A 14,172-nucleotide genomic window follows, 5' to 3' on the forward strand; every position below is an offset into this window, starting at 1 on the left:
TGTGTAAATCAAATTTACTTTCTTCTTTAAAAATCTTAACTACTTGCCTTTTAATTATTCACATCTAATAAGTTTTCCTCCCAATCTGTTCTAGTGAAATTTCCTCCCAACATCGTCAATATCCATGTGAAACATCCTCCTGAGGCTTCTGTCCAGATACATCAGGTGTCAAGAATCGATGGCCCAACAGGCCAGAAAGTAAAAGAGTCTCTGCCAGGCCAAACCCAAGTTTCTTATCAAGGGCTTCCCGTCCAGAAGACCCAGACTGTGCATTCCACGTACTCCCACCAGCAGGTCCTTCCACACGTCTATCCTGTGGCTGCTAAAACGCAGCTTGGCCGCTGCTTCCAGGAAACCATTGGCTCACAGGTAAGCAGCAGTCCCCAGCTCATTTAGTGAAGTGTTCTGCAGGTCTTGCCCTTCCAGTTAAAACATCAGACTGGGTGAACAAGATGTCCTGTAGAAGAGGTTGTCGCATTATGGCCTGTGGACCAATTTTTACAAGAAAAACATAATTGGAAAAGCCATATTTATGTTGATATTGTCTGTGCCCACTCTCATGCTATGACAATGGTCCTGAAATGGTTCTGATGATATCATTTGGTCTACAAACCTGAAAATATTTACTGTGCGGCCCTTCATAGAAGGAACTTCCTGATCTGTGATGGGAAGAATAATTTTAAGTGAAATTCTGGAAATGTTGCTAAAAGTCCAAGATAGACTGTTTATATTTTTTCATTTAGGGTGATTTGTGTATAAAAATGTGTCAGGAACAAGATACTCTATAAAGATGTTTGCATATATTTGTCTTTTATGATAATTTACAAGTTCGTAGATATAGTTAAGTTTTGAACCCATTGTGCAATAACAGTTCATTGTCATCTTGCATTTTCATATAAATGTGCATAACTAAAATGGCATGCATGCATTCTTTGAAGTGCATTTTAAATATCATTGGCTTTGCTGTAACTTTAGGCCTATGTTTATATCAGAAATTGAGAGAAAGACTAAGTTTTCTTTAAAGCTCATTAGTGAACATGCATAGGGAAGGCAGCATAAAAAATTTGGTGTCTGTACTCCAGCCACTTCAAAATTACGCAATAAGGATACAGAGTTGTCCTGTGCTTCTCCTGTTTTTGGTTGTGGTTTGTTTATTCTGTACAAAGGGTAGGCATGGGTTTTTGTTGTTTATTGAGTATTCCAAAATACTGAGAGAAATGCAAGGGGCTGTTTATGTGGGAATAGGGTGGGCGTAGAGACAGAAAGGGAGAGAGGAAAAAAACATGCTTGAGGATAGTAGAATCTATTGTTACCACTTTAAAAAACCTGAAAAACACTTTTAGGTACTGAGAAATTCAGTGTAGTATTATTACCACCCTTCTAGGACAGTGATGGCAAACCTGTTAGAGCTTCCAGTGATAACATCGCAGCATCTGTTCTAGGTTCACCACCACTGTTCTAGGACAAGAGGAAATTGGTTTGTGACTCTCAATGGCAGGCAGTGTGCATGGGAGTGCAGAGAGCATCATGGGGAATTAGGAGATCTTGGTTAGAGCTTACAGCCCAGCACTTGGTGGCAGGGAACCAACTTTCTAATCTGCAAAGTTGAGACAAGAATATGGATTTTGTTAAGATTAAAGAAGATAATTAATGCGAGCCCATCTTTGCAAATGTCATGGAACTATGCAAATATTAGCTTAGAGGATACTGATAATATAAATATAGTCAAACTTAAAAATAGTCAAAGCAGGTGGGTATTTATGTCATGTAACTTCAGTGACACCAAGAGACCCTGGATCGTCCACATTCAACCTTTATCTGGTTGTGAATACCGGAAATGCTGGCAGCTGATACAGCTTTTCATTGCTCTGCTGAGGTCCAGATTAGTAAATGCTTTGTGAGAAAGGAACATCATTATTTTAAATTTAGTTTAGAAGGACAGACTGGATTTTTGTGCCAAGAGCAAGTTTTCATAGGAACAGTGAGGCTGATGATAGACTTTGTACATTTCATAGTTTTGCCCCAAACCAGCCTTGGAGAAGGAAGATGTATTTGGTGCTGTTTGCATTGTTTATTCATTCCAGCATAACTTAGTCATGGAGAAAGGAAAAAGCAGATCCTTTTAAAACTGTGTGCCCAGTGCCTTTCTCCTCAGTTTCCAAGTTGAAATACAGATGATAAAATGAAAGAAAATGAGGCATAACAAGCTTATTTTTCTACAATATTAGGCAGACGTTTGCCAACTAGAGAAAATGAGAGCAAATTATTTGCTTGTAACCCTAAACTGGGCTATGTAATAGACATGAATTGGGGAATTGGTGGAGTTACCCAAATATCCAAACTTGGTAGAATACTTTTGTCTTATCTGGAGACTTCTCTGACTTTCGGTCTGAATGATCCAGACGGTGATCTCAATTCTTAATTCATTTTGCATATGTGGTGGCCAACACACAGCTTCAAAATAAGACCTTTTCTCAGGAAACATTCTCAGCATATCTTTGTCTTCCTGTGCATGAGAAATGTTGAATGCTTATGATTGCCCATTTAATTTGTGCTATTAGGGTGAACCGAGCATTTTAAAAATGCATTGGTGGCAGATACTCAATAGTATATAGATGCATTCTGCAAAGATGGTTGAAAGCATTTGTACTTCGTTGCTGTGACTGATTTGAAGACATGGTCACAGCCAGGAGGAAGAGGTGGATTTTAAATGAAAGGCAGAAACCAAACAACAAAGAACTGCACATATGCTGTCTAATGCTCTACTCACCAGGAGTGCTCTTACTAGTTGCAGAGTTTAGGTATTGAAGCTTGCAAGCTAATATTTAACAGTAGGCACCTACATTTACATGTTGTTATGAGAAGTCATGTAAAAAATAAATTTAACTGAGATAGTCCTTGTCTTTATGGCACAGTCTAATACTTAGGCTGTAAACTTGGAATTGAAAAACCCAAGTTGGACTTTGATCAGTGTATTTAAATTCAGGGAAGGTTTCTAGAATGCACTTTCAGAATTGTTGGGATAATAGAGGGAAATGGATGATGGGTTAGCAAAACTAACTCCCAGAACGGGGGAGACAAACGTTAACAGGAAAGAGAGTGTTGCAAAAAAGTGAATGAGGAAGAAATGTCGGAAGAGGTCAGAGAAGTGAAATAGCCTGGATTCGCTTTTGCATATATATATATATACTAAACATCTTTTGAATTCGTTATTATTCACGTGTGCAGTACGTAATAATTGAATCCATCTTGGTGAGCTGATGTACGTATAACCTTGATCATTTTTACTCCCCGCTCTCCTCTGCCCGCTTGTCCTATCCTCATCCTATACCTATAAAGTCTGTTTGCTACTGCCTTGCTTTGATTTTGCTCTTTAAATATTTATATTTTGGATTTCTCATATAAGAGAAGCCTATATTAATCTGATTCGTTATCTCTTCTTTAAATTCACGAAAAAACCTTATTGAACTGTTTTACCTCCATTGGTATCATTTCACACCTATCTGCTGTGTAGTTGATGATTTCCTCGCCTTTAATGCCCATGAACCAGTTGTGGTGGGGTTGGGAGGTTTTGGAGGCATTTTGTTGTCTTGTCTTTTCATGATTCTGTTTTTTTGTTTTGTTTTTATGCTGGAGTATGCAAATCCTTTGGCCCAATGGCCTGTTTTGGAGGAATGAACCACAGTATTGTTTATAACACCCAGGCAATCCAGATCTGGGCATAGAGAGAAAACCAGTTGCCAGACACTATCACCCTGTCTGTAGTAGTAAATGCAGTGACAGTGGCATCAGATTTCAACTGGATATTGACAAAACTCTAGGAACCAGTCATGAATAGCCCTTAATCAAAACAAAGAGGATTATGATTTAAATGAGTACAATTAGGCCACCCTTGTACTGACCTACAGTAGTTAAGACCATTCATATCTGCTGGATTTAGGCATCGATGCCAGAGCACTAACATACACTTGTTAAATGCCTTCTGCAGTACCACCCTGTTGACTGTACTGCCATCGAACCTGGCCTCCCATAGCAGAATAGAAGCCCATGATCTTCCTGCTCTAAGCCTGGGCCTCCCAGGAGATCCTTATTTAGCTGTCACCCTCTCTAACCTTAACTCCCAAGGCTGCCTCTCACCTGTCTCTGTGGTTGGGTATCACTTCAGTCCTTGATATGGCTTGTGTTTAGATGTCCCCCCAAAGCCTCATGTTTTTTCTAGGTGGCTGAATCTAGAGTGTGAGTGATTCATGGTGGGGCTAGGCCTACAGGCACTAGGATTACAGGTATGAGTGCTACCTGCCTGAAGTAGTCTGAATGAGAGAAAAGGGCCGAGAGATGCTGTTAAGGTTTGTTGTTACCGTAACTGCCTTGTGAGCGCCATGTTGTTTCTCCTCTTCAGTGCCTGTTTGCCTTCCTGGCCTTGGAGCCAACCGATTAGGGACTGAAACCCCTAGAAACTGTGAGCAAATAAACCCTTTCCCCTTTAACTTTGGGTGTTGGGTGCATTGTCTCAGCAATGAGAGAAGAGTAACTTACATAGTCCTGAAGTGAAACTCTCCTCCTGGGTGTTGGTCTGGTGTCACCTCTGTTGCCTCGGGCTTGGAGAACCCAGGGCTGGTTGGGGGCAATTGGTTCTGGGCTCATTGTAGGGCCCAGTGGGCTTCAGCCTCAGCTGTGGGTGGGGTACTCAGTTTCTGGGTCCTTTTGGCTTGTCATGGGGCCTGGGCAGTGTCAGCTCAGCATCCTTAACGGTGAGACGAGATGTTATTTGACTGCTGTTGTGAACAAACAGTGTGAAGTTTATAGTGTTACCCTTGAACTGTTCTCATCCTTGAATCTGTTCAAGGCACGGCACCTAACCTTCAGCTGATGGGAAATAGTGTAACAAAAGATTTTTTTTTAAAAGTATCACATATTAAAAGAACAAAATAGATTCATTACCTGGTTTCTTTAAAGAAATCAGAGCATGTTTATTAAAAAAGTATGAGATATCTTGGGAACAATTGAAGAAATTTAAATGTGAACTGGGTACTTGGTATTATTTTAGAATTATTACTCATTTTCCTAGGTATGATGACAGTTTTGGGATTATGTAGACTGTCCTTATTCTTCACGGATGAGTGCTGGAATTTTGGAAGTGAAGGGCCATAATGTCTTTAGTTTACTTTCAAATGTATTTCACACAGAAATGTTGCAAGATGATGATGGTTGCTGACTCTGAGGGGTCCAGGTGTAGGTGATCCTTGTATTAGTCTGTGAATGTCTCGGCATATTTGAAAATGTTTTTATATGAAGGGAGAAAATATTGAAATTCTTTATAAATTGAATACTATACTTTCCAGATAAACTTCAAAGTTATAACATTAATTAATACATTTTTAAAAGAAGAATTTTTATAGTTTTAACTTTTGAGCAGGCTGGATGTTGAAGTGGGCCCTGTGTCAAGCCTGAGATGACCAGTGGTCAGTATGAGAAGTAAAGTGGGAAATAAAGAGAGAAACGTGGGCATGTTGTGAAAAATCAGGCCCCAGCATTTGATGATAGGCTACCGTGAACAGCAGTTACAAAAACAACAACAACAAAAATCACCAGGAGTTGGAAACCCTGAAGTTTCTTGCTTTAGAAATTGGAGAAATGCTCATGGGCATTGATTGGCTGACCCAGGGACCGTGAAGGGAAGATGAGGGGCAACATCTTGTTAATGAGCTGTCGCGTCCTTGGTGGATGTTAAGGGTCAGTCAGGGAATCCATGACTGTTTCACAGGTAGAGTGATAGACACTTGATGGTGACCGTTCCATGGTCATTGAATAGACTGCTGATAGTTAGATTCATGACAGGGGAGGACACTGCTTTGCTTTTATTTTAAACAGAAAGGAAGAAGAAAAACAGAATTGAAAATATCTGTAATGTTTTTCACCTTGACAAGAAGTGCCAAGATGGAGAGGAAAAAATCATTTCTACTGTTTCTCTATTGTAGAAAGTGATGTTTAATCTTTCAGGGTCCAAAAACAACAACAAAAAGCTCTGTCTTGCTTTAAGCTCATATAAAGTGAGTATGTTTAACCAGTGATCTTGGCTGCGATCTTAGGATTGTAAACTTCTGACACTGTAAGTGATTTTTAATAATATGTTTCATGACTCAATTGTGCAGTGCTCGACTGTAGGCTGCCTGGGTGATAGCGGAAAGCCTGCCTAGGATACATACTACAATGCTAACCCTGCCCCTGTGCCAGCCACACTCCGTCAGGTGGAAAGCTCTGTGTCACACGTGAATGAAATGGTTATTACCAACAGTAGTATTTCAGCGTACTGCCACGTAGGTATTCCCAGGAAGACAGGCGTTTTATTTTTGTCAATTAGACAAGTAAATTTTCTTAATTTATTAAACTTATACTTAATTGTGTCATTTCGTAAAGTTACAAATTACAAGTTAAAATATTTTTTAGCAGTTGTAGGAAGTATTTAATCTTTTTGCTCATGCTATTGTTACAGAAGTAACTTTGTTAATACTAGAAAATGTTACAATAAAATTATATGAGGAAGACTTGTTACTTATATACATTAGCCATATTATATGTTTTATTTATTGTAGCCCAGACCATTCTCTTTGATTTATTGGGGCCCAGGTAGACCAAAAGATGGACACTCATATAAAATACTAAGTTTTATGTGGATCAGCTGGAATATAGACATCGCTAGATTTACTTTAGTGAAAGGAGAGAAATTAGTAGAACATGTAGGCTGGCTAAAAGGAATAGGCTTCTTGAATATAAATCAAATTTGAAATAATTGCAAGTCATAATTTTGGAAGACTTAGCTTTTGGTGCTACCTGGAGGAAATTATAGTACTCCATATATGTTAGAAAACATTGGCTGGAGTTTGTTCACTGTGTGATCAAGTTAGTTGATAATTGTAACCCTTCAGGGCAATATCATGTTTTCATGAGTTCAAAACTTTAACATTTCCATGCTGTTTTCATCTCTGAGGAGAGGCCAAATTTCAGAATACTTCTCATTTCTGTTATTGCAGCACAGGGACATTGAACATGTGCACCTTTTTTGTGGTATAAGGGTGTCTTTGGTTTTAAATTGGTTCTCCCAACGGTGACCTACATTGAGATGTACTTGGCATCTGACATTTTGGTTGTTTCAGACGTGTTTCACTTTATTGCCCACTTACTGGAAACAAATGTTTTACAGTGATCTAAGGAAGCCGCATGGATCGAAAGAGCCTGTGTGTTTAGAGTCACAGTGCAGAGCTCAGGTGGAGCTTCCGTGCTGGGTCTGCCATTGCCTGGCTGCTCCACTGCAGCTGCTTTTTGGATGTGGAAACGTACCCTGTAATTACATACAGGCATTACGGAGGAGACAAAAAAATTCACATGCGTCATGACCTTCCTATTGCAATTGCTGAAAGAGCAGAAAATTGTTCATATAAACAACCTAGTTAACTAAGAAACACAGAAATACTGGAAGACCTAAAGTAGATGCAAGGAGAAATGATCATTTTGTCAGTGCTGCACTCTGGCACTGATAAAGATGATCAGAGTAGCACACAAACCCACTGTAAGAGACAGACGCTAAGATTAAGGTCTCTGGTTTATATTCTAGACAAGACAGTAAAGTTTATGTAAACTAGAAAGGAAAGAAAGGAATGATACTTAATATGAAATCCAAAAATCACTGGGAAAAAATCTTTTTTCTTTAATTATTCATCATTCTTTAATCATTGAAGACAGGGCAAAATTGAATTGAAACAACCCAAGAGTTGTTTGGGATTCTCTCTAGAGGTGTTAGAACTTGTTCCAGAGTTTCTCTTTGGACAGAAAATATGAAATCAGAAAGGACCATTGGAGAAAAAGGTTGATTGGAGATATGTCTCTTTTGGCAAATGTATTCAGTAATATCATCTAGCTCTAAAACTGCACTGAAGTACAACCCCCCCATTCTAAAAGGCCAAATAGATGCACTTAACTTTGTTATAAAAAATAGAGATCATTGAGAAATTAATAGAAAAGTATGAGCTCATCAAAATGAAAAGTATCCTAATTACATGGCTGAGAATACTTAGAAAAGCAAAACACCTCAGTACCTCTATCACAGGACTTTAAATGAAGAAAAAGTATTTTTTGGTTTCCATTAGAGAGAGGCTATTGAGAAACTCGGAAAATAAATCCCATATGGCAGGAAAAAGATGGATGGATGGGTGGGTGAATGGATGGACGGATGGATAGATGGGCAGACATAGATGTAGAAGAGGTGTGCTGCAGACTTTCAAAATCTTTTCTCAGTAAAGGGAAGTGAATTTATCATTTAATGAAGAGAGCTAGGACATTAAATTCTTCTGAGGAGCCCACTCTTAAATCCCCCTAGAATCTCTGCTCTGACTATATGGGGTGTAGACTCGAGTTATAGTGAAAAGCTAGTTTTATTCTTCCAGAATCGCTGCTGGAATTATTGTAACACTTTCTCATCCTGGTTATTTCCCTAACCCGAATCCATCAACTACACATATAGAAGTGTGCGAAGGATTTTTCATCTGTCATTCATGCAGTGTCTCTTAGGGGGAAGGACTGAGTCAGGTCGGGCTGGGTGCAAAGATAATTGCGGTGAATATCTGGCCCTCTGCCCTTCGCTGTGGCCTGAGGCCATGTGCCTTTAGGGCTGGGGCCCTCTCCTGTGAGGTTAGCAGAGCAGTGCTGTTTGTCTTTTAGAGGTGCTGCTGGCATGACCGGGGAAGGAGGGCTCAGATCTTCCAGATCTGCCTTCTCCAAGCGTGGAGAGCTCCGCTGGGCTGTGCTGATGGCATTTATTGAAGTTTGGCCTCCTTCAGGTGGAATAAGTCTTTAACACCAGGCACTTCGCATGCCATCTGGGTTTCCCTTCAGTGTCTCTCTCAAGTGCTCCTTTGGCATCATCCAAGAGACCTTTAATTGAGTGTTAGTCAGTCTGGTGGTCTTTAGTGGCTCTAACGAGGCTGCTGTGTGTAGCAGCCCTTGCCAGTCCTTACCTGTGTCAGCAGCAGAGGTATCGCTGAAGGTGTTGAGCACATCTCGGTGATGGGTGCTGGAGCCTGTAACTGTTTGCTGGTCTTGTTCCAGCAACTTCTGCCAGATTAACTCCGTGCAGAAGCCCCCTTTCCTGGAGTCAAGAAAGATCAATAAAGACAGGGATGAGATCCAAAGGGGAAAAATGTTACATGTGCACATGTCACTGGGCCTCTGCCAGTCAGAGGAGCTGCTAGTCTTACTTGAGTTAAGAATGTGGGGCTGAGACTTCAGGATCATTAAAGGACAGCATCTTAGAATTGGAGTGGAGTATTTCCCAGGAGTGAGATCCACGCGGTTCCCTTACTATAAGTGAAGGTCCAGTCTTCACTAGGGAGCAGCTTCCTGGGAACCCAAGGGTGTCACCTTCAAGTGTTCATTCTCCCCGACTTCCTTGTTCATTGGTTTTTCTCAATCCCCTTCTTTCAGATGTTTTTTTCTATTTTATTGGCAATAAAAATGCCTTTATCATGACATGGAGTATCAGATTTCCATATTTTATACCTCTAGGGCCCACTAAAATAATATGCCTACTAATTATTAGACTCCTCTTTTTACGTAGGTGTAGGCACTGAAAATAATGATGGAGGCTTGTTAAACCACTTCTGATGTTGGCACAGGAGCGGGATTTTAATGGTCACTATTTGAGGATGGCAGTTCTGAGCGTGTTGAAAGTAGTTTCAGGAGACCATGGCTTGAACTGAAGGCTGATTTAGGCTCTAGACATCATAAGAAATGTTTAAGATTAACAGGTAGTATTTCTTGGATCTCATATTGTTTTTAGCTCTGTGTGATCTCTTGGAATTGATATCTGCTAAATGTAAGAGGAATCATCTGTTTTATTAAAAAAAACAGTCCTCTGGAATTGGCCCCATAAAGTTGTAGGGGGAAAGCAGCATCGCCCTGTGCTGAGATGACGGCATCCTCAGCTTCCTCCTCGCCCTGTGCTTTCCCCACATGATGATAGGACTATCTCTTTTCATTTTTTTTTCCTCTTCTTCCATCAGCAAAGACACAGTTGAATGTTTGGTGTCAATGAGGTCACTGTGAATTTCCTTTCTTCTAGTTGTACTACCATTGTATAGTTTCAACATGCCTGCTTTAAAAGAATTGTTTCAGATTTTGCTGGTCTTCAACTCACTCATTTACCGCATTTTAATGAATCTGAAGGCTCCCAGTAAGCAAGGATTTGCCATCACTTGAGAATATTTCAGACAGATCTTCAGTTCTGAGGAGAATTCCAAATTTGAACGCAAGTGTTCTAAGTATTTTGAACAGAAGCAGCAACATCTCTAAGGTGACCAGTCTGCCAAGGACTGGTTTAGAATGAGGAAACTGTGCTGGAACTAAAGTATGGTCTTGACATTCCGTAGTTTTTGAGTAAGCCTCTTGAACAGTACCCGTTCGTAAAACTGATAGATAATAGAGAGATTTACATTTATGACCAAGTTTGTCTTTTAAGTATCTTCCCAAAAGAGCTAACGATATCAGATTGCAGTGATACATTTATAACCAGGTTTACAGCAGCACGATTCATAATAGCTAAATCTTGGGAGTGGTCTATATGTCCAGTAGATGAATGGATTAAGAAAATGTGGTATTTACACACAGTGGAGTAGTGTTCAGCCATAAAGAAAGGTAAACTTGAGTCACTTGTAGGAAAATGGATGTGCCTTGAGATTGTGTTGAGTGAAATAAATGAGACACACTAACTTAAATATCACATGGTGTTTCTTATATGAGAAACCCAAACTATAAATAAAAAACAAAATAAAAGATAGATACTAGGAAGTACATAGATCTTTCTTAAATGAGATGGGGATCAAGGGACGGAGGGAGGTTGGAAGGAAGAGAGGGAAAGGAGATGAAAAGGAAATTAGGATGTGTTATGTAAGTGGACCAACTCCACACAAGGAATGAAAACACACTAATGTACTAATAAAAATAAAAAGCACACAAAGCAGTATGAGAGATAGAAAAGTAGATATTCTTGTCTTCTGTGTGTTTGTTGAAACTGGAGACTCTGACTAGTTGGGACCAGATAGTAATGGTATATCCAGGTTCAAAACTCTTACTCCTTTCTAGTAGACTCACCACATTGCTGACCCGAGTTTCTTCCTTTTTCACATAACTGGCTCATCTAAGACGGCCAAAGCACCTTTGAGCCCTGAATCCCTCTGACGGTGATAATTGTGGCACCTCTCCTCTTTTGTATAGTCTCAGACACCAGTGATATTAATAGGTGTACAGGACAATGGGCAGAAGACTCAAGTACAGTGAACACCTGTGCTGATGTCAAATCCACTCTAACTTGAGAGACCTTTGTCAGCTATCAGTTCATCCAAAATGCTGTGTAATAAGTCTTCACCCCATATTTCTTTCTCTTCCCTGAATTTTTGTTGCATTAGAATCTAATCAGACTAATACAAATTTAATGATCTTAAAGTCATTATTTTTGTGCCATTTTGTTCTTCATAAACATGTGATTTTCATGAGAGCAGGTCACCTGTGAAATGAGCTCAGGGATTGGCACAGATGAATCAGTGGTGTCATATTAGTCGGGTCTGAATAGGATGTGCTGCAGTAACAAACACAACAGACATTTTCCTTTTGTCTGTTCCAGGCAGCTGGCAGGGAAGCAGACTGTGCTCTACACATTTCCTAGGGACTTGGGCTCAGGGTGGTTCTGTTACTGCTGTGCTATGCAAAATACTCGATTTCCTCAATTCCCGCAGCAGAGTGGAGGTGCTTTTGTGTGTGTGTGTGTGTGTGTGTGTGTGTGTGTGTGTGTGTGTGTGTGTGTGAGATAGAGAGAGAGAAAGAGTGTGTGAGAATGAGTTCCAGTCATATATTGAAGCCTTAGCCCCCAGTGTATCTATATGTGGAGGTAGAACCCACAAGGAGATAATAAAAGTTAAATAAATCATAAAGGTGGGCCCTTGCGTGATAGGATTAGTGTCCTTAGAAGAAGGGGACAGCAGAGAGCTTGCCCTGTCTGATTTTCTTCCTGCACACTCATAACGATGAGGTCATGTGAACTCACAGCACACAGCCACTGCCTCCAAGTCAGGAACTGACCATGCTGGCACCCTCATCTTAGGAAATAAACATCTACCGTGGAAGCCACCCAGTTTATGGTACTTTGTTATGACAGCCTGAGCTGAGGCCATTAGGGAGTTATGAAATGTGGGGAAGCAAGTGGTTCTTTGGTGAGCGGTAATTTTTCTTGCCACAAGTGATAGGGCAGTGGACAAGACAGACGTGGTTCCAGCTCCCTGTGATATAAATGAACCTGTTACTTTTATTTGTGGCTTTTAGTTTTTCTACATGACTTGCAGCCAAACCACAGGTAATTAGTAGTTTTTGAGTTCTGTGTACTTGGTTGAGACACAGAAAAACTGAAAGCTTAACCAAATGAGAGGCCTGTGTTGTAATTGCTCAGAGTGCTGTGAGACCTAAAATGTTTTTTGTTCCTTTCATTATTTTTATATAGACAGAAAGGGGACTAGCGAGAAATAAAGGTTAACGGAGAAAATTTCCGTCAATGTGGTGATAGATATAAACTGTGAGGAAAATAGGCCTTTATGTTCATCGTTTCGGAAGTGATCTGGTTGCCATGGTAATAATAACTGTGCCTAGACACCCATCTTTATTTCTGCTGTCCACATGGATCTTTCTTTGTAGACATCCCTGATAATGGAAATTAAAATAAATTTGTTGTACTCATTTTGCCTTAAAAAGAAGGCTAATGAGAATTGCTCTCTCAGAACGTAATGATGCTGTACTTAGTTATTCTTGCTGTATCTCAGGAAGAACAGACTGCACTTATCACGCCTCGGAAGGCTTGGCCACTGACGCTCACTTCATGGCAGAGGTGGAGAAAACAGGCAGCCCAGATTTGTTTCTTTAGAAAAGAGGTAGAGTAGAATCCTGCATTTCATGCTGAAGAATTTTTTTCCCTTTGTGTGTTAACTTCAGAAACCACTTTTGCCTTGGTGTAACTTTAAAAATACCATTTCATAAGCTAGAGTAGTTGCCTGGAATTCCTTGAAGCCCTTGGTATGGCTTCAGCAGGCTTTAGAAAAATACACTGTCAGAAATTGATGCGGATACATTTTCAGCAGTTAATACCCTAGTAATAGTAGATACTTTATAAAATCAGTACCCAGAAATATCAGAGGATTATGGTTGTATCAGATACAACAAATGCCTAACATTGTTTTAATTACTCTAATAGAAGAAAGCTGGGTGGACTAAAAAATAAATCTTTGCCTATAAAGAATGTTCTGCTCAAGCCAAAGAAAATTTTTTACAAGTTTTTTTTTTTTAAAGAAAATCTGGAAGTATTTAAGCATTTTCCTTTTCTTTTTATGAGACAATGCCTGTTATCCTGCCAGTGCTGCATTGTACTGAGTTCTCCTTTGTGACACGGACGTACAGGACCAGTTGACCAAATGTGACGTTCTAGTTGCATTAGTGATAGGGTTCAGAGATTTGGAACTTTGTCTTGTTGGCGCACAGAAATAAAAATGTTTAATGTTCTAGTACAGGGACCCTGAAGAGCTCTCATGAAGCTTTCCAGTTGAATTTAGAGCCGTAGTGGATCCGGAGGCTAGAAGAATGCCATTTTGCTTTAGGGACTGGCTCAGGGCCGGCTGTGTAGAAAGGTCAGTTTTCCCTTCAGAGGGCACTGGCGCTGGCGCCCAGCCGGACGTCTGGGGTTTGCCTGGTGTTAGGAGCCTCTTTACTGTGGCTAGACAGCGCTATCTGGGAGGGGGATTGTGTGTGCTGAATTTAAAAACCCCTCTGCTACCTGCTTGAGGAAAAATATAGCCAATGGCCTTTATAATTTCATATTTTATTCTCAGATTATTCTTGATCATGTTTATCTTACATGTAATTTCTTCTCCTCCCCCCTCCCCCCCATGAAATGCTCTCTCCTAGCCAATTCTTTTTTACATTTAAGGGTATCACATACAGAAAAGCTGTACCTTCATAAAACATTTAATCTCTTCACTTTCTTCCTCTTCCTTATCCATCAGTATCTCTGCATTTACCGTTGTTTAAAAGATGCCAGTTATTTAGTTCGAGCCAAGCTGAAGATTTGTGTCTTTGGCAGAAGGA

General features: G+C 40.1%; 1 protein-coding gene across 4 annotated transcripts in view; it reads left to right on the forward strand.

The window, feature by feature from the left end:
• Ltbp1 (latent transforming growth factor beta binding protein 1) overlaps positions 1-14,172 on the forward strand; it is a 219,578-nt gene that overhangs the window by 44,703 nt on the left and 160,703 nt on the right. For all 4 annotated transcript variants that reach the window (XM_010645197.3, XM_019204342.2, XM_010645206.3 and 1 more), the window contains exon 3: positions 95-369. In XM_010645197.3, the coding sequence (XP_010643499.1) occupies positions 95-369 (275 nt within the window). The remainder of the gene's footprint in view (positions 1-94; positions 370-14,172) is intronic.

Source organism: Fukomys damarensis, unplaced genomic scaffold (genome assembly GCF_012274545.1).
Source record: "Fukomys damarensis isolate Sample0158 unplaced genomic scaffold, DMR_v1.0_HiC HiC_scaffold_2, whole genome shotgun sequence".
Classification (NCBI taxonomy): domain Eukaryota; kingdom Metazoa; phylum Chordata; class Mammalia; order Rodentia; family Bathyergidae; genus Fukomys; species Fukomys damarensis.